General features: G+C 34.1%; 4 protein-coding genes across 4 annotated transcripts; 2 read left to right on the forward strand and 2 right to left on the reverse strand.

Moving 5' to 3' along the window:
- The first annotated feature begins 2065 nt into the window (after positions 1-2065).
- HELRODRAFT_96758 (hypothetical protein) lies at positions 2066-11187 on the forward strand. The gene is made up of 22 exons (XM_009011824.1): positions 2066-2200; positions 2339-2476; positions 3013-3099; positions 3258-3384; positions 3678-3826; positions 4052-4198; positions 4399-4498; positions 4754-4896; positions 5026-5225; positions 5326-5525; positions 5707-5813; positions 6148-6291; positions 6647-6777; positions 6947-7154; positions 7322-7432; positions 7661-7825; positions 8154-8296; positions 8504-8684; positions 8893-9129; positions 9587-9844; positions 10217-10552; positions 10611-11187. Exons 1-21 carry the CDS (start codon positions 2198-2200, stop codon positions 10250-10252), a joined length of 3015 nt encoding a protein of 1004 aa, XP_009010072.1. The 5' UTR covers positions 2066-2197; the 3' UTR covers positions 10253-10552; positions 10611-11187.
- A 1290-nt stretch (positions 11188-12477) lies between these two features.
- Positions 12478-15089, forward strand: HELRODRAFT_185237 (hypothetical protein). Its single transcript, XM_009011825.1, is given in 5 exon segments — positions 12478-13347; positions 13599-13717; positions 14059-14183; positions 14515-14611; positions 14626-15089. The coding sequence occupies 5 exon segments, from the start codon at positions 13123-13125 to the stop codon at positions 14636-14638; spliced, it is 579 nt and encodes a 192-aa protein (XP_009010073.1). The 5' UTR covers positions 12478-13122; the 3' UTR covers positions 14639-15089.
- An 86-nt stretch (positions 15090-15175) lies between these two features.
- On the reverse strand, positions 15176-17065 carry HELRODRAFT_166595 (hypothetical protein; the record flags this gene model as incomplete). Its single annotated transcript, XM_009011826.1, has 1 exon — positions 15176-17065. The coding sequence occupies one exon, from the start codon at positions 17063-17065 to the stop codon at positions 15176-15178; it is 1890 nt and encodes a 629-aa protein (XP_009010074.1).
- Positions 17066-18410: 1345 nt separating this feature from the next.
- On the reverse strand, positions 18411-21130 carry HELRODRAFT_190017 (hypothetical protein). Its single transcript, XM_009011827.1, has 4 exons — positions 20340-21130; positions 19871-20105; positions 19525-19676; positions 18411-19409 (listed from the first exon to the last, which is right to left on the reverse strand). Exons 1-4 carry the CDS (start codon positions 21042-21044, stop codon positions 18882-18884), a joined length of 1620 nt encoding a protein of 539 aa, XP_009010075.1. The 5' UTR covers positions 21045-21130; the 3' UTR covers positions 18411-18881.
- Between the last annotated feature and the right edge of the window lie 2199 nt (positions 21131-23329).

Consider the following 23329-nt stretch of genomic DNA (forward strand, 5'->3'; position numbering starts at 1 on the left):
CACACACACACACGCACACACACACACACACACAAACACACAAACTGGATGTTATTGAAATTATTATAAACCTGTGAAAGACAGACAAACATCACATGCACACGCACATTAATATTTTATGTGTTTTAAATTGATATCTCTCTGTTCACAAATGAATAAACACACGCACACACACACAAACATACTCACACACACACACACATTTTAATGTTTGTATACGTGTGTTTGTTTATAATTATTTTTGTGTGTATATGTCTGTTTGTGTGTGTGTATACGTGTGTATGTACGCTTTGTTCGCGAGTGTGTTGTGTGTATGTGTGTGTGTGTGGTATGTGTGTGTTTGTCTGTAAATAACGTGTGATTCGACCACACAACTGTTACTTACTTTATTTAGCACATAAACAAATTATCGATTTCATTTTAATTTTATCATCCTATATTTACCAACGCACGTGATTTAAATTGAATTGAATTTAATTAAATTGAATTGAAATTGAATTTAAATTGAATTGGATTTAAAATTGAATTGAATTGGATTTAAATTTAATTTAAATTTAATTTAAATTCAATTTTATTTAAATTCAATTTTATTTAAATTCAATTTTATTTAAATTCATTTTAATAATCGAATTCAAATTGCGACAGAAATTACTAACTCACCGTTTTTAGAATTGCCTATAATTTATAAGTATAAAAATTTTTTTTTATTGATTATGATGGGCGATTAATCCTTCAATTACCTAATTAATCAATTAATTAAAAATATTTTCAAAATAATAATGACTCATCGGATTAATTCGTATATTTTTATTTAATTATTTATTTAAACTTTATCCTATCTATTTCAATCTTCAGTGAAAACGTCCCTCGATTAATATTCATTTAACAGTTAACTAGAAGAATCATGAGATATCTCGGAGTACTTGATTTATAAATAGATACACGACTATCATGCGGATGATACCAGATATATAATATAGATACCAATATATACTGTTTATATAACACCAGTAGTTATAGAACAATACCAAATACCCCTATATACCAAACGAACCAATAAAAATTTATATCACGAACGTATGAATGAATTTTCAAATTTTCAAATATTCCACTCATTAATTGTTATCTTTACTATTATTTTTTTATTGTTATTATTCTTATTGTCATTACAGTTGCTGCTTTTATTGCTATTTCGTTATTTATTCATACATGTTATATATACATTTGAATTGTTGTTGATGTAATTTATTGTCAGCAATACAAAAGATTGTTATTAACATGTACTTTCATAGCTCCGAACAAAACAAATTTGAATTCTACGCACGGAAACACACACATACAAACACACACACAGAAACACACATGTACACACATACACAACCAAAAACACATACAAATTCCTTATACATACCATATACATCGATATACAACATATCATACATGTAAATTTACATACATACATAAATTTGGGATGCATACACGTATGTACACACACACACACACTTACATACATGATATACAGCCGATACAAACAATATAAACATACAAACGTACATACATATACATACACATACACACACAAACAAACATACATATAAGTTAACTTACATGCAATGTTTACCAATGATAGCTGTAATATAATAGTGATAAAGGTGTCCACCTAATTTATTCACATTTACCTGTATTACGTAGATGAGACTAAACTTGCTTGTTAAGGTACTTAAACAGCTGTTTTTCCTTTTGATCCGACCTATTTAATATTCATATTTTTTCATAAAAAATTACGTGTTTTTACTAATTCACATTTTCAATTCATTTACATGGCACAAGTATATCAATTTTTCAGGAAATATTCATCATATGTATAAGAAGTAAGTTTATTTTTGCAAAACCTTATTGAAAGAATTACAAAATTTAAAAAAAAATAAGCATATTGACACATTTATTAAAAGAAAATTTTTTTCAAATCAATTTAGATGCTAATTCTACAGGAATCACTAAAAATTATGAAAAAAAATGACTGTGGCCATTAGTGATACTAAATAATGCTGTCATGCGCGTAGCGGAGGCCACGTAGAAACAACAGGAAAATAATCTTCTTATGTTGTTTTTGACACGTTAAGTTCATGAAATTAAATTTAAATTTTGTTAAAAAAAACAAATTTAATTCATTTCTACGTCTGCATATTCTCTAAAAATGGTAACGAAATTTATTTTCATTAATTATCACTCAACGTCATAAATCAGCTTTTGCCAAAAACAGCTTCACACCATCATAATTTTTTAAAAATATTTTTACATAATGTCGCTAGATAGTTTTTTTTTAAATTTAATTTAGCCGCTAAGATTAGACATCAAACGGAAGTTGTCGGCCCGTTCAGACAGGGTGAAGTGCACAGACCTGCACCCAACTGAGCCATGGATGTTGGTCAGCTTGTACAATGGGAATGTTCACATTTGGAACCATGAGTCCCAGGTTTGGTAACATTTGTTTTACTAGTTAGTGATCAATGGTTAATGTTATTGATAAATAGTTATGAAAATTTTTTGACGATTTTGTTTGAAACATGAGTTAGCTAAATTAAAATGTCTTCAAGAATTACCGTTATGGTAATCTTTTTATTTGGAAGTTGTTATAGATAGATTGTACTGTTATAAGGAAATGATCTGTTAATATTTGATATCACAATAATTTTTCTGAAACTCTAATCTTACAGTTCTACTGATTGATACTTCTCAAAGTAATAAGAGTAGTTTAAGTTGATAATTCAGATAATATTAATATATTTTAGTATAATTGATGTATTAATCTTTAATTTAATTTAATGTTTCCTGTTTTAAATGCGGTACCAGATTTTTATAAACAAGATAGGCTATACCTTATCTATATCTAGAATTATAGATATTATAGTGTATAATATATATTTTTCTGTTTGCGAATTTTTTTAAAACTCAGATGTGTCTTTTTATTTGAATTGAAGCCATATAAATATTTATTGATTTTAAAAACAGACAATGATCAAGTCCTTTGAAGTCTGTGACCTACCTGTGAGAGCTGCAAAGTTTGTTGCTCGTAAGAGCTGGGTCATCACTGCATCTGTTAGTGGTAGCATTTGTTGATTTTTAATTATTCATCGAACACAACAAATTTCATATAAATAAATTTAAATCTCAAATTTTGTTAAAATGGTATTTTATTAATGTGTGAAATCCTTTCTTTTAAAGTGCTGTTTCAAAAAAAACACTCCAACATAAAGGATGACATGCATGTTAGAGTATTCAACTATAACACGCTGGAACGTTTGCACCAGTTCGAAGCCCACTCCGATTACGTCCGGTCCATCGCTGTCCATCCAACACAAAGCTTCATCCTCACTAGCAGTGGTTCGTGCTGGATTTTTGGGATTTTATTTTAAAAGAATTTTCCCAGATGTGAAAATAAAATTATCTTTTAATAAATATATAAATAACTAGATGAGTCAAAACAGCATCAAACCATTTAATATGCAATTTAGTAAATGAATTTGGGAATATAGCATCAATCACATCAGAAAATGAATTAGATGTAAATAAATGACTGTATATATGTGTATGTACATTTAGCTTATACAATTCTTAAACATCCATTGCATAACCACCCATCCAACTGCTGGTGTTCTGATCACACACGCACCCAGATGACCTCTTCATTAAGTTGTGGGATTGGGAGAAAAAGTGGACATGTACCCAAGTATTCGAGGGCCACACGCACTACGTCATGCAGGTCGTCTTCAACCCGAAAGACAACAATACCTTTGCTAGTTGCTCCCTGGATAGGACTATTAAGGTTTGGGTGGTGGGAATGGTTGAGATGTGAGCCAGTTTGATTATGATGACCAGTTTTTGATTATGGTGGCTAGTTTCGGTTATGGTGGCATATTGTTGGAAAATGAACTAACAGTTTCTTGCTTAGGATCATTCATTTCTTCATTAATTTCTTTTTTAATTGTTGTTTCCTTTGCTTGTTTCGCTTCCAAATAATTTACCCAGCCATCTCTCATTCAACATTCAGGTGTGGAATCTAGGATCGAGCACTCCAAATTTTACTTTGGAAGGACATGAGAAGGGCATAAATTGCATTGATTACTACCATGGTGGTGACAAACCCTATCTCATCTCTGGAGCCGATGATAGACTGGTTAAGATTTGGGACTATCAAGTTAGCTTTTTTTTTTTCTTGGTTGGTTAGACTGGATTTTGGATTGTTTGGTTGGTTGATGAATTGCCTCGTAGAATAATTAATTTTTTGGGTGATTGGTTTGTTAGTTAATCAGTTGATTAGTTGATTGATTTGCTCAACAGTAAATATAAAATGTTTCATCATCGTCATCAGTTTTGTGTGACTTAATAATCCCTCAGAACAAAACATGTGTTCAAAGCCTGGAAGGGCATGCACAGAACATTTCATGTGTGGCATTCCATCCTGAACTTCCCATCATCCTTACCGGATCAGAAGATGGTTTGAACATTGATTGATTGGTTGATCATTCCATTGATTGATTGATCGTTTGATTGATTGGTTGATCATTCCATTGATTGGTTGATCGTTTGATTGATTAATTGATCATTTGATTGATTGATTGGTTGATCATTCCATTGATTGATTGGTTGATCATTTGATTGATTGGTTGATCATTCCATTGATTGATTGGTTGATGGATTGGTGGGGCAGTTTATAAATATTTGATAAACGCAACAAACATCCTTGACCTAGGCACGGTCAGAGTGTGGCATGCCAACACGTATCGTCTTGAAAGCACATTGAACTATGGCCTGGAGAGGGTATGGACAATCTGCTGCCTCAAGGGCTCCAATAATGTTGCTCTAGGTTATGACGAGGGCAGCATCATAATCAAAGTAGGTCGCACTCTCATGTTTCTGTTTTGATATTCCAATCTTCAATTCTGTTATTAATTACATATTTAAGTTTTTAAATAATTATACAGCAATCATTTATCGTCATCACAAATTAAAACCATGCGGTAGCTTGGTAGAGAAGAACCAGCGATGTCCATGGACTCGAGTGGGAAGATAATTTGGGCGAAGCACTCGGAAATTCAGCAGGCTAACATAAAGTCACTGAGTGATCAGGAGGTGAAGGATGGAGAGAGGCTGCCTCTCAACATCAAGGACATGGGCAGTTGCGAGATCTACCCGCAGACCATCGCTCACAACCCTAATGGAAGGTTGGTTGGTTGTTGCATGAATACTACTAAATAATGAAGTTTACGGACAGTTCTGACGATAGTTACAACATTAATTATTAATCATTGAATGAACCGACAGATTCGTGGTGGTTTGTGGAGATGGCGAGTACATAATCTACACTGCCATGGCCCTACGTAACAAAAGTTTTGGGCAGGCTCAGGAGTTTGTGTGGGCCAACGACAGTTCTGTGTACGCCATCAGGGAGACAAGTAACACCGTTCAAATTTACAAAAACTTCAAAGAGGTAAAGTCTTTCAAGCCAGAGTATGGTGCTGAAGGTTAGCTATAATGAGGATGATGATTATGGTGATGGTGATAACATTGAAAGCAATAGTATTGATGAGTGGTTCTTATCACAACACCGATTATAAATTGATGATATGATGGAGGTAATGATTATAACGCTGATGAAGACAATGATGATTAAACTGCTGGTATAATATAACATTGACTAACCAGGCATCCATGGTGGTTTCTTACTGGGGGTGAGGTCAGTCAGTGGGTTGGCCCTCTACGACTGGGAGACCACCACCCTGGTCAGGAGGATAGAGATTGCTCCAAAATATGTTGGCCTAATTTTATTTACCATTATATAATTTTTTTCATTTTTATAACCAATTTTCTTCATTTTTATTATTACTTTCTTTTTATTTTGCTTTTAGCTTATTCATTTATTTGTACATGAAAAGGTTTTTGTAGTTTAAATACTTTCTTGTTTACCATTATTCGTTTTCATTGTCGTAGTAGCAATAGTCTCATCGTAGTTCAGTTCAGTTTTAATCTATATTTTTCACACAGAATGTTTTAGAGCAAGGTTAAAGACATTAACTGATTATTATATTCCGTATAATTATTGTTATATTGCAATGTTGTCACCAACAAATGACATCAACACGACAGCTATTTTGGAACGAAAGTGGTGAGCAGCTGTGCATAGCCACAGAGGACTCGTTCTACATACTCAGATACAATGTGGAGGCCTTTGAAAGATCCAAGGATAAACCAGAGATGGTTACAGAGGACGGCATTGAGGAAGCCTTTGATGTTAGTGGTGGGATGGGATGGTGGTAGTAGTGGTGATAAAGGGGATGGTGGTGGTGGTGGTGGTGGAAGGGCTGATGTTTGTAGCTGGCTGGGGGATTGATGTATTGTTGTTTGCGTGACATGATGGTGACGTATTTTTCAATTGCTTTCATTTCAAATGAATATATTTTTGGTTTGTGGTCGTCATCGTGGTTATTACCATGATGGATTGTGGTGGAGGTGGTGGTGGTTATAATAGTGGTATTTCTGTAAATCAAGAGATTAATTTTTTTTTATATAAAAATGACAAAATTTAAATCAATTTTTTTCTCCATGTAGTATCTTTATACAATTGCCTAATGACCTTTGAACCCAGGTTGTAGGAGAGATACAGGAGTCAGTGAGGACAGGTTGTTGGGTGGGCGACTGCTTCATATACACCAACAGTGTCAACAGGCTGAACTACTACGTCGGTGGCGAGATTGTCACCATTGCTCACCTGGACAGGTAAGATTGGGATGGGTTAATTTATAAAAATTGACCTTTATATGCGTAAGCCTGTTATAAAATTTATTCTTTTCAAATACAAGAATGGAATTTTTTCAAGGTATCTGGGTTCTTTCTCATCCTGACAAATTGTTAACTCATTTTTTTTTCTCATCTGTAACTTTGCCAGAGTTCTGTATCTTCTTGGATACATTCCAGGTGAAAATCGGTTGTACCTTGGAGACAAGGAGTTGAATGTCGTCACCTACTCCCTTCTCCTGTCTGTCCTCGAGTACCAGACTGCAGTCATGAGAAGAGATTTCGAAACTGCTGACAAAGTGCTTCCAACTGTTCCCAGGGAGCAAAGGACTCGGGTTGCACATTTCCTAGAAAAACAGGTCGCTCTTGTTATTTTTCATTTGACTGTCGTCTCTATTTCATACTTTATGTTTAAATATCCTTTAATTTGTAACTTCTATACAGTTCGTTTTCTATTTCACATTTTACTTCTTTATTTTTTTCATTGGTGTTATTTTAAATTAGTTTATTAATGAATTTTTCGCAGGGTTTCAAATCGCAGGCACTGGCAGTGACATGTGATCCAGAGCACAAGTTTGATCTAGCTCTACAATTGTCTGACTTGAAAATTGCCTACCAACTAGCCAAGGAGGCTGAGGTTATTGATGGATGGATACACGAATGAATGGATACATGAATGGATGGATACATATATAGATGAATCGGTGAATATGTGAATGGTTGCTGTTTACGAATTTATTTTTAGTATCGCCAATATCTGTTTGTTATGCAGTGCGTGAATGTGGTTATCACCTTCATATTTATCACACCATCATTATCATCCTATCAGCATCATCTTCATCATCGTCCCCACCCACCACATCAGTCGGAACAGAAATGGAAGCAGCTGGCAGAACTGGCAACAAGCAAGTGTGAGTTTGCTTTGGCTCAGGAATGTCTGCACCATGCACGTGACTTCGGAGGTCTTCTCCTGCTGGCGAGTTCCTCTGGAAATGTTGGCATGGTCGAAAAACTTGCTGAGTCTGCTGAGGTTGAGGCTTATTAGTTGTCTGATTGATTGATTGGTTGACTGATTGATTGGTTGATTGATTGATTGATTGATTGATTGATTGATTGATTGATTGATTGATTGATTGATTGATTGATTGATTGATTGATACTTGTTTGTTGATTCATATTTAATATCAATGTCTTGTGCTGTCTTATCGGTTTGCTAGTCTGTCTAGATATGCTGTTAACAGATTACCTGATTGGTTGAATGATTTGTTTTTGGATCATGATTGATTGTTTAAATGTATTTCCGCAAATTTTTGTTCTTATTTCATTATTATTTTAACTCATACACTTATGAAACTCAGTCAAGAGGGCAGAACAATGTTTCATTCCTATCTTATTTTGTCCTGGGCAAGCTGGAAGAATGCTTGGAACTGTTGATTTCATCAAACAGACTCCCTGAGGCGGCATTTTTTGCCAGGACATATCTGCCAAGTCACATATCTAGGTTTGTTGCTGTAATGTTGTACTTTTTCTTGGAGTTGTATGTTTAAGTTTGATGGGGATATATGTAGAAAATGGGAGGTCACATTAAGTTTGAAGAATCAAATTTAGATACCAAATTTTTCGTCTTTTGGTAGATACTTGTTAGAGATATCGATGTTTCATCTATTTTTACATACTCGTTACATTTGTGCAACACACCATCTCGTAGAGTTGTTGCGAAATGGCGAAGTTTCCTGGCACTGAAGAACCCGAAGGCCGCCCAATCACTGGCCGATCCGTCGGAGTACGACAACCTCTTCCCTGGTTTGAAGGATGCTTTCAAGGCCGAACAGTTTCTGAAGGTCGAAAGGTCAAGGCCGGTCAAGGCTTCTGATTATCTGCAACTTGTGGTGGGTTCATTTCCTGATTAGGCAACTTTTGGCTGACGTATTTCTTATGTGACTAATTTTATGTGTGACTGATCGATTGTTTAGACTCTTGATTTTTGAGATGATGCAATGACCAACAAACTCTTGCATCCATAAATATTTCTGATCATGCAGACTCAGGCGCATATCTGGTCACTTGTATAACATTTCAAACCTCACAAACAAACAGCCTAACTCTGAAAGATCTCCCATCAAAGAAATGTTAGAAGCAGAAGAGGAGGGTCGCTTCACTTACATTCCCCCGAGTCAGTCGGAAGTGAAAACTGATGATGACATCATAGATGACGTCACTAATGACACCAGCATTGGGGAAGGAAGAAAGAAAGAGTCCACCAATCAGAATGTTGAACATGTTGTCGAGGTAAAACGAAGCCACTCCCCTCACCTGCGATTAGATGACGAACAGGTCTTTTCATTTGTTCATTCATTCATTCATCTGTTTGTTCATTCATTTTTTCATTCATTCATTTGTTCATTCAGTCATTTATTCGTTTGCTCATTCAATCGTTGATGACTCTGAATGAATGATTATTTCATATTTAGTCTTGCTGATTGAATCATTAATTGATAAGCTCGTCAATTGGTTGGTTTTGGTTGATTGATTGGTTGGTTAATTGGTTGGTTTTGGTTGATTAATTGGTTGGTTAATTGGTTGGTTTTGGTTGATTGGTTGGTTGGTTAATTGGTTGGTTTTGGTTGATTAATTGGTTGGTTAATTGGTTGATTGATTGGTTGGTTAATTGGTTGGTTTTGGTTGATTGATTGGTTGGTTAATTGGTTGGTTTTGGTTGATTAATTGGTTGGTTGGTTGGCTGACTAATTGATATAATCATTTATTCATGAAAATTTAACATTCACAGCAGGCATCAGAAATGCATCATCATCAACATCCTCTACCGCCACAACAACATGAACAGCCACAACAAAATATTCAACCACAACAACCGACGCCTATGAAAGTTGAAGAAAAACCACCACAGCCACCACCAGCACAACAAACAACGACAACTAACAGCATCAAGCCCCCAACAACTACAGCAGCAGCAGTTGACGATGACGAAGATGCTGATCTGGAGTTGGACCTTGATAATATCAAACTCGATGAAAATATTGATTCTACTGTTAGTATATTGAGTTTGATGAATGTTGATTGGTTGGTTGGGTTAGTTGGTTGACTGGCTGATTGGCTGGCTGACTGGTTGGTTGATTGGTTAGTTGATTGATTGAACATCTTACCGATCAAATTGTTAAATTTATTAATTTCTTCCAAGTAATCTATAACGTTTTCGCTCATATCATCATTTGATTATTCGTATTGTCGTCATCAGTTTGAATCATTGTTTCATCTGTTATCGATCTCATCATCACCATCGTTATAATCACTTTAATAAAGTTATCAATGACATCACGAGATCACATTAGCTACGTCATCATTATGATATTCATCATCGTCATCACATTGTCATCATTGTTTGATTGTTAACACACTGCAGACGCTTACTACAGACGATATAGAAGACTGGGAATGATGATGTCACTGATGACGAAGAAGATGACGAAGAAGAAGGCGATTACGATGGTGTCGATGGTAAAACTGATGATGATGACCGTCGTAATGATAATGATGACGTACTTGATGATGATGATGATGATGATGATGATGAAGATGATGACGACGATGACTAATCCTTTTATGATATATTATTCTTTGTTTTTTGTCTTCTAAGTTACGATGCTACACCATTTGTTCGGGTTATTTATGTTATGTTTATGTGCGTACGTATTAGCTGTGTTTTTAAATTGAGGTGAGATATCTGTGTATATATATATATCTTAATGTTTTGTAGATATATATTATATATATATATATTATATATCCAGCATATGTCTTAATCTGTATGTATGTATGTACACGTCTTTTAGGTCCAAAAGTTGAACGCTAAATAATACATTTCTAGGTGTTCACACATAAATAATAATAATTAGAATTTTCACTATTATTATTATTATTACTATTATTATTATTATTAGTTTATTATTTTTGTTTTCTTATTATTTCTCAAATGTTCATAATTAGCGCTATTGTAAATATACGTTGAAAATGTGAGATAATAAGAAATGATTATTATTATTATTGTTGTTGCTATTATTGTTTGGTTTTAATTTTTCTCTTTTTCTATATTTGTTTGCCATAGTTAAACTAATAAGCTATGAAAGGTCATCTTTGTTTATTATATTAGTTTTGATGTTTTTTAAAATACTGGTATTGTTATTTATCATTTTTTAAATTGATTAGTTGGTTGATTGACTGATTGATTGATTGGTTAATTGACTGATTGATTGATTGGCTAATGTTTTAGGTAAATGAATGGACGAATGAATGCATTGAAGAAGTTAATGTTTTCAATTCATCTAGAAGATAATAATTAACGAATAAATAATACAAATACGTCCTATGTTGTTTTTTTTTGTTTTTTTTTTCTGGCACTAACTCTCCCTAACAATTAAATTATTACTGAGAAATGAAAGCGATACACAAGACAATACGTACATCGATATAGCAAAATTTGGTTGCTTGTATATCAAACCGGGTGGAGGTATCGATTAAGTTGAAGTGTCCTAAAGATTTGCAGCGTTTGAAAGATTTTAATTAGCGTGTTTGTGTCAGCTCCTGAATCTTAGGTCTGCTTTCACCGTTAAACCATGCGTACGTGTAATATAAAATAGTATGTCTAAAAATCTATTTCAGGCATGTACTTTGATTGCAAGCAGGCTGATGTTTAGTGTGTGGCTGGCTACTAATATCTCGCAAGAATAACTTTCAGACGAAACTTTATTTATTTTTTTTTGTTTCATAAAAAAAGGTTTTCGAATTTTGCAACAGAAATCTATCACAGAACGCATAATGAGAAAGTTTTAAACATGAAGCTGGAATTTTTTTCCTTCGATGTTAAGGTCGATAAGGCTCCCATGCTATTGTAATTATCCAGATTATGAGTTAATTAAGTTAATGTTCTCTTCGATGAATGAACCTGGAATTTGTCCAGGTCTGTAGTATTAAACTGGTGGGAAATAGTGATGTAACTAATATGTACAACGTGTTTTTTAAATCTTTCGTCGAAATTTAGCAGTTGAATTTGTTTCAAGTCACCAGTGAAAAAATGTTAGCAACACCTGATAGTTGCTAGTACGGAAGGATTTTAATAATGAGAACAATACGACACGTCGAGTCTGTGTAACTCGTGAAATATGGAAGTTTTAAATGGAGATCGTGTCTCTTTAATTACATATCTCATAAATCCGTTATCGTTTGTATAATGGATGGTTTGTTGAGGCTTATTTTATGTACAATTACAATTTTTCTAATGAAGAATTAACTCGAATCCGATCATTTGAAGAAAATATTCAGCTTGTGGTGTGGTGAGCCAGCTTACTTCAACCGGGCAAACATTCTGTCTTTTCCAATGAGCTTAGGTGCAGCACGCACTTGTGTACGAACAAGTAGGCATGCTACACATCATGCACACGTATATGCACCTCCTATATATCGCTCACACTTGAAGGCGTTTGAATTGCAAAAGCGTACTCATTGCGTATTATACGTACAAACGTGTGTTGCGGTACGCACGTAAACAGAATACTTATGTATGTATACGGTATATGTACGAGAGAAAGAGAGATAGAGAGAAGAGAGTGAAGGAGACTCATTAATGATGTAGGTTGCAGGCAGGCTGGCAGTTTGCAGAAGCAGCAAGGAGAGAAAAATTTATTTGTCCTGTTGTATGCCACTGGATCAATGCTGGTGGATCCAATCCCTTCATCGCCATCCTAGATTGGGATCCGTCGTCATTTTCTATCCAACTTTTATTTATTATTTATTAGTATCATTCTATCTTAGTTTGGTTAATTTTCAGATTAACTGGATTTAATTGACTTAGTAAAGTAAATTTTGTAGATATAAACAAAGTTTCAATTTTAGAAGTTCAAGCGTTTTTGATAAATCTCCAATGTGATAACATCAATTTGTTTTTGTACTTTTTGCTCGTTCAACGACGACAGTTTACTATTTATTCATATCAGCTTCAGACTTTATTTATTTAATAATTTATTAGAAGTGAAAGGATTGATAATAATTGTAAAAAGCATTTTTGACATAGCAAATTTATTTTTCACCAAACTTACAAAATCTGCCAGCCATTGCCGCACCTACCTACCGACCGACCCAACCTTGCATCTACTTTTGAAAATTTCTTCTGCTCAATTTACTACTACCAGTGAATATTCACAATTTGTCTCCATCAAACGAATATAGGTTTGAATTTGTACACGCAACAGAAGCATCACATACGCACAAACAAGCACGTACGTAGGCAAGCACACGCACACAAACGCACACGTCATGGCTTCTTCGAACGACACAAAATGGCAGAAAGATGCGGCCGACCAGAACTTTGATTACATGTTCAAACTCCTCATCATCGGCAACAGCAGTGTCGGCAAAACTTCCTTCCTCTTCAGATATGCAGACGACACTTTCACCTCTTCTTTCGTCAGCACCGTCGGCATTGATTTCAAAGTTAAAACGGTGTTCCAACAAGGGAAACGGATAAAATTGCAAATTTGGGTTGGCGAAAGTTTTTCCAAATTTCCAATTTTATGTTGTGTTCATTCAAGTGAAAGATTTTGTTGTTTAAAATTAATATAAAAAATAGGAGCTAAAGGTACTAAAAAATACACAAAAAACATTTTTAGTTCAAATGACTCATCATGAACATTTTCCACACTCGCATGTCTATGTAGCTCGAACACGCACACACACCAGCCAACACAAACACACACATCACTGAAGACACAAACGCATACAAACACACACAGGACACGGCAGGCCAGGAGAGGTACCGAACCATCACAACAGCCTACTACAGGGGGGCCATGGGTTTCATACTCATGTATGACGTCACTAATGACGATTCCTTCAACTCCGTTCAAGATTGGTTGGTTCTTTTTAATGTTTTGCTTTTGCACATACTAGATTTTAGTTGGTATGGTTGTTGAAATGCAAACACACAAGCACACGTACAAACACACCTAGCGTATTCATGTCCAAACTATTCTTACTCGAAAACACGCGAGCACACACATACTCAATCATCTAAGCATGAGCTTAAGCGCCTTAAGCGTACAATCATAACTGATACAATCAAAGAAATAACTATGGGAATAATAAAAAAATAAATAACGCACACCTACATACCTGCACACACACACACACGCACAAAGCGCGCACACACGCACACACAAACAAACAAAACTATACACATACATTTACTGAAAGGTGCACCCAGATAAAAACCTTTTCATGGGACAATGCTCAGGTCATCTTGGTAGGCAACAAGTTTGATCTGGAACACGAGAGGGTCGTTTCGACGGAACGGGGACGAAGACTTGCTGACCAGTTAGGTGCCTGCTACCTCTTATTTCAAAAAAATAAATACATATTTTTTAATTTTTTTATTGTTTAATTTTAAAATATTGTTGCGGGGTTGAAGATAACATTTTTCGTCTTGTTGATTTTAGGGAAGTGAACAATTTTGTCACGGTTTTAACAGTTTGATTTGATCATGGTAGAATAAGGAATGTGATAAAATTAGGATCACACAGCTTTATTTGAAACAATTTAAATACTCTAATAACAATGAAATTAATATTATTTTTATACCGACTGACAAAATAGCGCTATTCAAAAATTTATAGACGCTATAAAAGTTTAACGTTGCCAAAAAAAAATCAGGTTTGGAATTTTTTGAAACGTCAGCCAAAGACAACATCAACGTCGACATCGTCTTTGAGAGGCTGGTTCACTTAATATGCGAACGGATTAGCAAGAGGTTTGGAGCGAGGAACACCCATGTTGAACACCCCGCAGACGAACCGACTCACCGACAACCCAATCAACCCTTCAGAAACCTTCTCCTCAAAATGTCAGCAGTGTTAAATGAACTGTCAAACGATGCTTCTCTGCTCCTCAAAAATAATTAAATTTTATATTTCAATTTTTTTATATTAAGATAAAATTTATTAGCGTGATGAAGAGATAAGACATTACACTTAATTCGATAACCACGCTTTTTGATGCTACGAAAAATGGTTTATAGATATAGGGTATACCTACATTGTTACCTAAGTTGATTGGCCGTTTTAAATATTTATTATTGCCGTTAATTGTTATATGTAAGTGTTTAAATATTAAATATGTGTGATTTTTTAATGAAAGTTTCCGTTTATTAATTATCAAAGTGACTACAAACATATCATTAAGCTTTTTCAATTTTTTTTGAAAGAAATTCATTTGTTAGCGCGTTCATTATTCTGTGAAATAATAGTCTATAACAAAAAATTATTAAACAACAAATCAGCCAAGTACTTAATAGCATAAACTTCCATTTACACATTTATTTTGAATGGGGTTTGCCGATTTCGATTGGGAAGGTCTTCACCCATCCGTGGCTCACAAAATTTCCCCAAGCCAATTCTAAACCTTCTGTTTTCTTGTCATCGTTTTCACCGGTACCATTAACAGTTTCAATGCTGCTATCTGAATTTTGCTGCTTTGCTGGGACGTCTTTGTAAATGGAGCTGGAAGATGTGAACGAGGCGGCACTTGTCATGTAAGAATCGGCTGTGAAATGATCGAACTCTATCGACGTGTCAACGTTCGAAGATTTAGTTTTGTTGAGAGAAATTTGCTGGTGGGATTTTGACGACTGAGTAATCATCTCTTCAGAACATTCACACGAACTTACAAATGATGTCATGAGATTTTGAGTAAAGCTCAAAACTTCGTCTAACTTTTGAATGGTACATATAAGTTTGTTGTAGTAAAATTTTTGAACTTTTTGATCGATGTTACTAATCAGTGATTCGATCGTGAGCTGAAGATGGATCAGCTGTTCTTTTAGTTCCATAACTGGATCGACATTACTCGATCGATTGAGTGTTTTCTTTTTGAGAGAAAGCATTTCATTAGATAATGAAATGTTTAAATCAAAATTTTTACCCCCACGGAATCTCTTGAGTATGTTTGCCTGTTTTCTGTAATCATCCCAGATGTTGTTAATCTTTAGCAAACTTTTCTCCAACTGACGCTTGTCAGTAATATTTAAAACAGAAGTACGCATTTTCAATTTTTTGCTCATAGCATCAACAACTTTTGCGATATTTTGTTGAATGCGATATTCCAATTGGTCGAATTCTAAAAATATGTCAAATTTCTCGCGTTTCATCAACGCACTTAGTGCTTTTGGATTTTTCTGGCTCATCATTTTAGAACATTGTTCAATAGATCGATATGCTGTCGAGATAGAACTTTTCGCTTTAATGTTTTTACTTTGAACTGTTTTTGATTCAGACTTTTTAGTTCTAGCATAAGAGGAACCAGTTATGTTGCTGCTCAGGTGTTCCAACTGGTGGTGCTGCAACTGCTGCTTCAAAACCAACTCTTTTAACTGCTGCTGTATTAATTTTTGATCCTTCAAAAGTCTATCTGCTAAAGCTATATATTCTTTTTTATTCTTTCCTCTTGTCGATTTCCCAAGCAAATTGTAATGATTCAGTTCATTGACTTTATTCAAATAAAAATTTTTAACATCATCAGTTTGCGATTCTTTGCTAGATTTTATGTCGTTATCTTGATCGAACAAATGCAAAAATTGTTTGGGAAAGAAGGTGAGCAAATCCTTATGCGGCATGGAAATGTTTGCTTTCTGCTGAGTCAGCTGTTTCTCGAACTGTTCCAAGAGGAGAGATTGTAGGCACAAAATCTGCAGATACATCGATGATGATATGTTCTCAATGCCGGTCAAGTTTAGTGTTGAGATTAAAGTACTTTCGTCATTATTTTTGTATGCTTCCTCGGTCTTTCCGCCGTTCACGTACACATTTGATGGTTCTTTTGATGGAGGTAATGATGGTGGGAAAAATTCGTACGTACAATTTTTATCTGGAAAGTCTTCTTGCAGTTCCCTTTGTATCTGACTTTCCAGATGCATCTTTCTGTTCCGATCATTATTCTGCGAATGGCGTCTTTTAAGGCTTTGCTCAAGATCTTTCACTTTTATTCTTTTCACTGAGTTGGAAAGTTTCGCCACGTCGCCGCTACTTTTTAAATCTTTGAAATGGGGCCTCAAATCTTTGTGTATGGACGTCCATGACTTTTCAATGAATTTATTAATTTTAGAAAAAAATTCCTTGTTCTGTTCCTCCGCATTAGCTTTTAACTCCACTCCGGTTCCACTTGCGATCAAGTTAACAGGTGAATTATTTAGGCTATTGCCGTTTTCCATTTTTTAAAAATAGATTTTTCGGTTTTTAATTTCTTATAAAATGTATCCTACTTCATAAGTTTTTTCTTTTAGTTATATAGATGTAAACAAATTTTAAATAGTGGGTTGTTTATGTTTACAGCAGTTCACGTCATTTCAAGTTCACATTAAAACAAACGTTCTCACCAAATTATTTATCGCTTTGTAGTAGCCTACATAGTGACAACATTAAAGTCGTAACAATAATTTATTGAAAATAACACATGAAAGTACACGAGCTATTTTAAAATAATTTAATTTCCATAAAAAACATTTTTAAATTTGCAAAATGGAATGAAATAAGTTGAATCAAATCCTTCTAATGCAGTCTCCACCACCATGCATGCATACATCGTTGGATACATTTGAGTTGACAGTCTCAATGCTATAGTTAGCTAGTAATTTGTTCCTACATTCCTTGCACGTTATATTATTTTCGTAAAGGTACCATTTTCCAATGAATGTTTTCAACGTTGAAGATTTAACAAATGTCATGAACAAAATGAAGGAAAAAACACTGACATATTCATAAATATTAAACTTGTTAGAGTCTTTCATATTGAACAGGACAGCACATGATGTTAAGCCAACAGTCAGCAGAACAGATTTCTGAATAGTTTCTAAAAATGTTGTAACTATTCTGAAAATATAAAATGTACTAAGATGAACAACATGAATAAAATGTTTTATATTAAATATGAATGATATTAGTTAATGAAGCATATGCGCAAAGAATTTTTTTATATGTTAACACAATCATCGGGTTTTATAGTTTTATGCGAATTCAAAAATATAATAGCGCCAAACCCTAAGAAATGGCTCATGGCGATGACGGCCAGAGCATCGATGTACCAAAACTCAATCAGAACATTTTGCGCTGGTTGCCAGGGTAGGATTCCGGAGAAATAAAAAAACTTTGAAAATTCAAGTAGAAAGTAGCTGTAGAAGAATTCGATGACTGCGAGTTTCTGAAAAAGTTTTTCAAATAATTTTTGGAAATTTAAACAAAATCGAAATATAAAAAAAAAATTTCATTTATCACCATTAGTCTATTATCGATCTGTTATTCAATTATTTATTAGTGACATGCAATATCCGTGTTATTTTTTACGTTACAGATTACTACAGTAGTAGTAGGTACATTCACTATATTTCAACTCTTACAAAGTGTTAAAGATCGGGTTTTGTGGAAGTCGACGGTCGCCAATGTCCTGAAACCCAGAAAGGATAAGGCACGAGAAAGAAAACTAGGTACATTACAACTATTCAGTACATTTTCTAGCGTTAAAGAGCACATTAATTTTAATTTTGAGAGAAAATAAGTAAAAAATCTTACAAAAAAATTTCTTTTCCTAACAAGTAAACAATTTTCGCATTTAAATTGCATTTCGGTTATAAGACAGTTAAATAACGTTAAAAGCTTGAAGAAAACAAATTTAAATTTAACGGTTAAGTTGATATCAAAAACAGTAAATGCAAAAAATTAATTTTTTTTATAATTAATATGCAAACAAGTGTTGTATGAATTAAACGAGATATAAAGTTCAAAAAATAAAAATAATTTCTAAAGTTTTGTCTTAAAATGTAGATGATTTATTAATTTAACATAAATAATAGTGAATGCAAAAATATCACTGAGTTTCCGCCAAAAAATTTCTACAAATAGAATTAAAACTTTTACTTTTACTGTAAAAGTAAATAAAGAAACGTTAAGTGATTTAAATAAATTTAAAATGTATTAATCTATTTCAAGAAGCGTTAAAAATGTTGAAAATATTTCTAAAAGTTTGTGTCACTGTCAGTAATTCATCTGTCTCATTTTTGAAGAGGATTTCTTTTTGGGACCGTCAGCAAATACAGAGTTTTGATTGCTGTATCCCACGCCATTTGTGAAGTTTGAGTAAGTCCTTGAGCTGAACGCGTTGTTGCTAGAAGCCATCGCCTGATTGTTGTTGAAGTTACTTCGCCTTGCCGTACCGCCCCCATCGCTAAAATCGTAATTTTCTAAATTTTTCGTAACGAAATTGTCGTATTTCACATTAGGATTGCTATTGTTTGGCAAATGTTTATTTATTTCGACCATTCTGACAAAGATTTTTTTGATGTCATCGTTCGAAAGTTTTCCGCCAGAGCGTCTTTCCATTGCCAGGGCTTTTTCGTACAAATCAACCGCCTCGTCACTTGAATTCATGTCTAGTTCAATGTTTTTAGTGACGATAACTGCGGTTACAGAGTAGAGTTTGCTTCTGAAATCAATAGGAACGATTCGTTCACTTCTCACTTGCACGTTGGCTCGGGCCGTGTAATTGTCGAGAACGAGCTTCACCTGTTATGTTTGGTTTTCAATTTCAAAGTTAGTCAAACTTTAAACTAATGAAATCTTTAGTAGAAGTCGAAATTTTCAAATTAAACATTTTAAGCTTTTAAAAAATTGAAAACACCTGCTCTAAAACCACATCTATACTCTCGGTAGCAGTTTCTTTCGGGAGAGTTTTTTTCCTCTCGCTTTCCGTTCTGACCTTCGGAGCGCTGCCATATTCGAGATTGAGCCACCAATTGTTCTTCGTCATATCGTAGAGAGATTTGTAAGTCTCTGTTAATAGAATTCGCAATATGATAATAAAATTTTAAAAAATTATTCCATTTGATATGAAAGAAAATCGCATCAAGAAAAGTTATCAGGAACATTGTTGCGTACATTTCAAGCAACACATCTTAAGAAAGTGACCGTTAGAAAAATCATCAAAATGAAACGTTAATTTATAAGATATTTGAATCAAATGAAACCTTCTGGAGTACTTTTGAGAGCATTTCTCTGTAACATCTCTTCCTCCTCCTCCTCTTCTTCATCACCATCGTCTTCAATGAACCGTTGATTTGTTCTAGACACGTACGATTCAACCTTTTCCTCAGCGGGCACTGGAATCTGCACACCTCCATATATCGTCCAGTCAGTGGTTTTTTGGGTCACTGGCTGAACTTGCCTCACCAGCTGACCATTCAGATTCAAGTTGAATTCAACCTGTTTTAATATTTTTCGTTACCAAATTATTAATTATGTTTGTTGGTGTTAATTCTTTATCAAACAAACATGAAATCTACTCATCCAAAAATGATTTTAATGTTTAAACAATTAAAATATTTTTATATCTATCAATAAAAAGTTCTTAGCTAAAGAGAAACTATTATGTTTTTTTTATTTCACATTTTATTGGTCGTTTATAAATAAAAATAATATTCAACAAAACTAACTAACGGTGTCATTCCGTGGTGTCTTGTTGATGGTGCTAGCTTGCCTCTGCTGGTTGCTTGAAGTTATAGACTTAACCGTGTAAGCATTCTCAATGACAGGAGTCTTCGAAAACTGCGGAGAAACTGAGGATGAAATTGAGACAGATTTGTAATTGAATGGCGAGGAAGTGGAAAATACGTGCTGCCTCGGCGACGGTTGAGAAAGATACTGAACTTGCTGCTGCTGCTGAAGCTGCTGTTGATATGCGTATAACGATGCATCATCACCTCCATTCAATGTGACAACTGTCCTCCTTGCCAGACCGCTCCTAGGGGCGACAGTTGTCGACGTGTTGTACTCGGCGTACGAGTTATCGATGTTGCTGAAGCCGGGCTGAAAGACGTTTGTGGTCGTCGTTTGTTGAAGCAGGCTCTTGCCGTTGGCTTGCCTGTTTCGGAGATTATCTAACGTGGCGTTGTTGAGGCTGTTGATTTGATTGGTTGCTTGCAGGGCGTTCAAATTGACGGTTACGTGATAGTCTCGACCACTTTTCTCGACCCCTTTTAATTCGGCATCCAGATTGGGGCTCCTACTTCTGTCTATGGAGTTGTAGAGGTTGGTGCTGTTGTTGCGTGATCGGGAACGATAGGTTTCCACGTGGTTCTCGAATGATGGCGGATGCAGAGTGCTGTGGTAGGAAAGTCGAGATGCTGAGTACCTTGTGGCCATCGTTATCTTGTCGTTGTTGTTTTCTACAATTGGTTTCCGAGAGTTATTGTTGTCGTGTTATGTTTTTATGCTATTCTTTGGCTGGGGTTCTTTAGGTAAATTCATTCAACAATTAGTTCTACAGTTTAGCATTACCTGTAAAAATCATTTCTGCAAATATTGAAGTTCTTCAAAATAATATTATTTTACGTTTTATGTAAAATTTATCCAAAAGATTGAAAGTTAATGAAATTTAATTCAATCTACTATCTCTCTCTTCCTACAATAGCTTAATTTAAATGGCCAGAAATATTTAGCACTAGGTGAGAATAAAATAAACATGGCCAAATGAAGCAGAAACTTAAATCATTTCAATCAAATTGACTAGGAATTCATACAAGATTATAAAATCAACTGAAAATATCCTAGACACCTCCACCTATTCAAATAGCTTTAACATTCATTCATTCATTCTTTCTTCTATTCATTCATTCATTCTTTCTTCTATTCATTCATTCAATCATTCAACCATTCAATCACTCATTCAAATATTCATTCTTTTATTCTTCACTGCTTAGCGCACTCACACTCGAACCCTGCGATGCATTAATACGTAATACAATTCGCGATACATACATTATTCATGACACACACACACACACACACACACACACACACACACACACACACAAACACACACACACACACACACACACACACACATAAACACACACGTACACAAACAGGTACACACACACACACACTAATGAATATAAAAAATGAGTGAGTGTATGATTGACATAGAGCTCAATAATAAGCCTATTGTACTACGACTACAAAATGTCATGGTATGCATGTGTTTGGTTTGTGTTGCTGCATATCTATACTTTGTGCTACATGCTAATGAATAATGGTTTTATATATCTTATACATATTTGCATACACACACACATACACACACACACACACACACACACACACACACACACACACACACACACATATATATATTTGTGTATGTGTATATGTGTATCTATCTAATAATAATAATAATAAAGCCAAGCAAATCGATCGATATGGTACATATTGAATGGATGAACTATACGTGCTAAACATAAGGGGATGCAAAGTACATTACTATTCTGACAAAACAATGGCTGTTTCATTTCATTATTTATATATTAATTACCGCGGCATACAAAATTCTAATTAATTTTTATAATGAATTAGATTTAGTACTATAGATTTCATTGTCAGTTTTTTATTATCACTAATGAATTTTATGGCTAATACTACCATTTTTTTTACTATGGTTACTACTTCTAGCGATAATTTTCTGTTTTGAATTGCTTCTCTGTGTCGTATCAGTATTACTGTAAAATTACTGGATACTTTTAATTTACTAAATCAACTTTTAATACAGTTTTACAAGTTTTTATATGGAAAACTGATAATCACCTCAAACATTTCAACAAATCGTATAATACCTTTCTTATAACATTCCTTCCAGTAAATGAAATTAATTAGAAAACATTCGATATAACGTACTTTGATGTATCGAACATCGATATAACTAAGAACAATAAATGATGAAAATGATAAAACTTTAGTAAAATACCTACTAATACTACCACCACTATTGAAATAAATGTTCTTTTTAAACCAGGTAGAAAACAATGAGCGGTATATTATATATATATCTTGCTGTGTGTTTGCCTGTGTGTGTGTGTTTATGTGTGTGTGTTTGTGTGTGTTTACGTAAGTGTGTGTGTTTATGTGTGTGAGTGTTTTAGATAGATGTATAGCATTCATCTGGGAAATTTTTCATAAACGTAATTTATTTCATATATATTATATATATATATATCCTTTATATAAAATATAAATAAATAAAAAATATATAGATAGGAAGAAAGAGAGAGAGTGAGAGAGAGAGAGAGAAAGGGAAAGGGAGAGAAAAAGATAGATGTTTGACATTTTTTTATCATATGTGCGTATTTCAACATTTACATGACCGACCATGTGTATTGAATGGGTATCTTTATATATGAATATTATGCGATTCAATCCCAACTTTTGTTTTGTATGGTATTGTGTTGTATTGTATTGTATGGTAATGTGTTGTATTGTATTGTATAGTACTGTGTTGTTTTGTATTGTGTTGTATTTTATTGTTTTGTATTGTATTGTATGACACTGTGTTGTATTGTATTGTGTTGTATTGTATGGTATTGTTTTGTATTGTATTTTACTGTATGTTACTGTGTTGTATTGTATTGTATGGTATTGTGTAGTAATGTATTGAA

This window comes from Helobdella robusta, assembly GCF_000326865.2.
Source record: "Helobdella robusta unplaced genomic scaffold HELROscaffold_10, whole genome shotgun sequence".
NCBI classification, from domain to species: Eukaryota; Metazoa; Annelida; class Clitellata; order Rhynchobdellida; family Glossiphoniidae; genus Helobdella; species Helobdella robusta.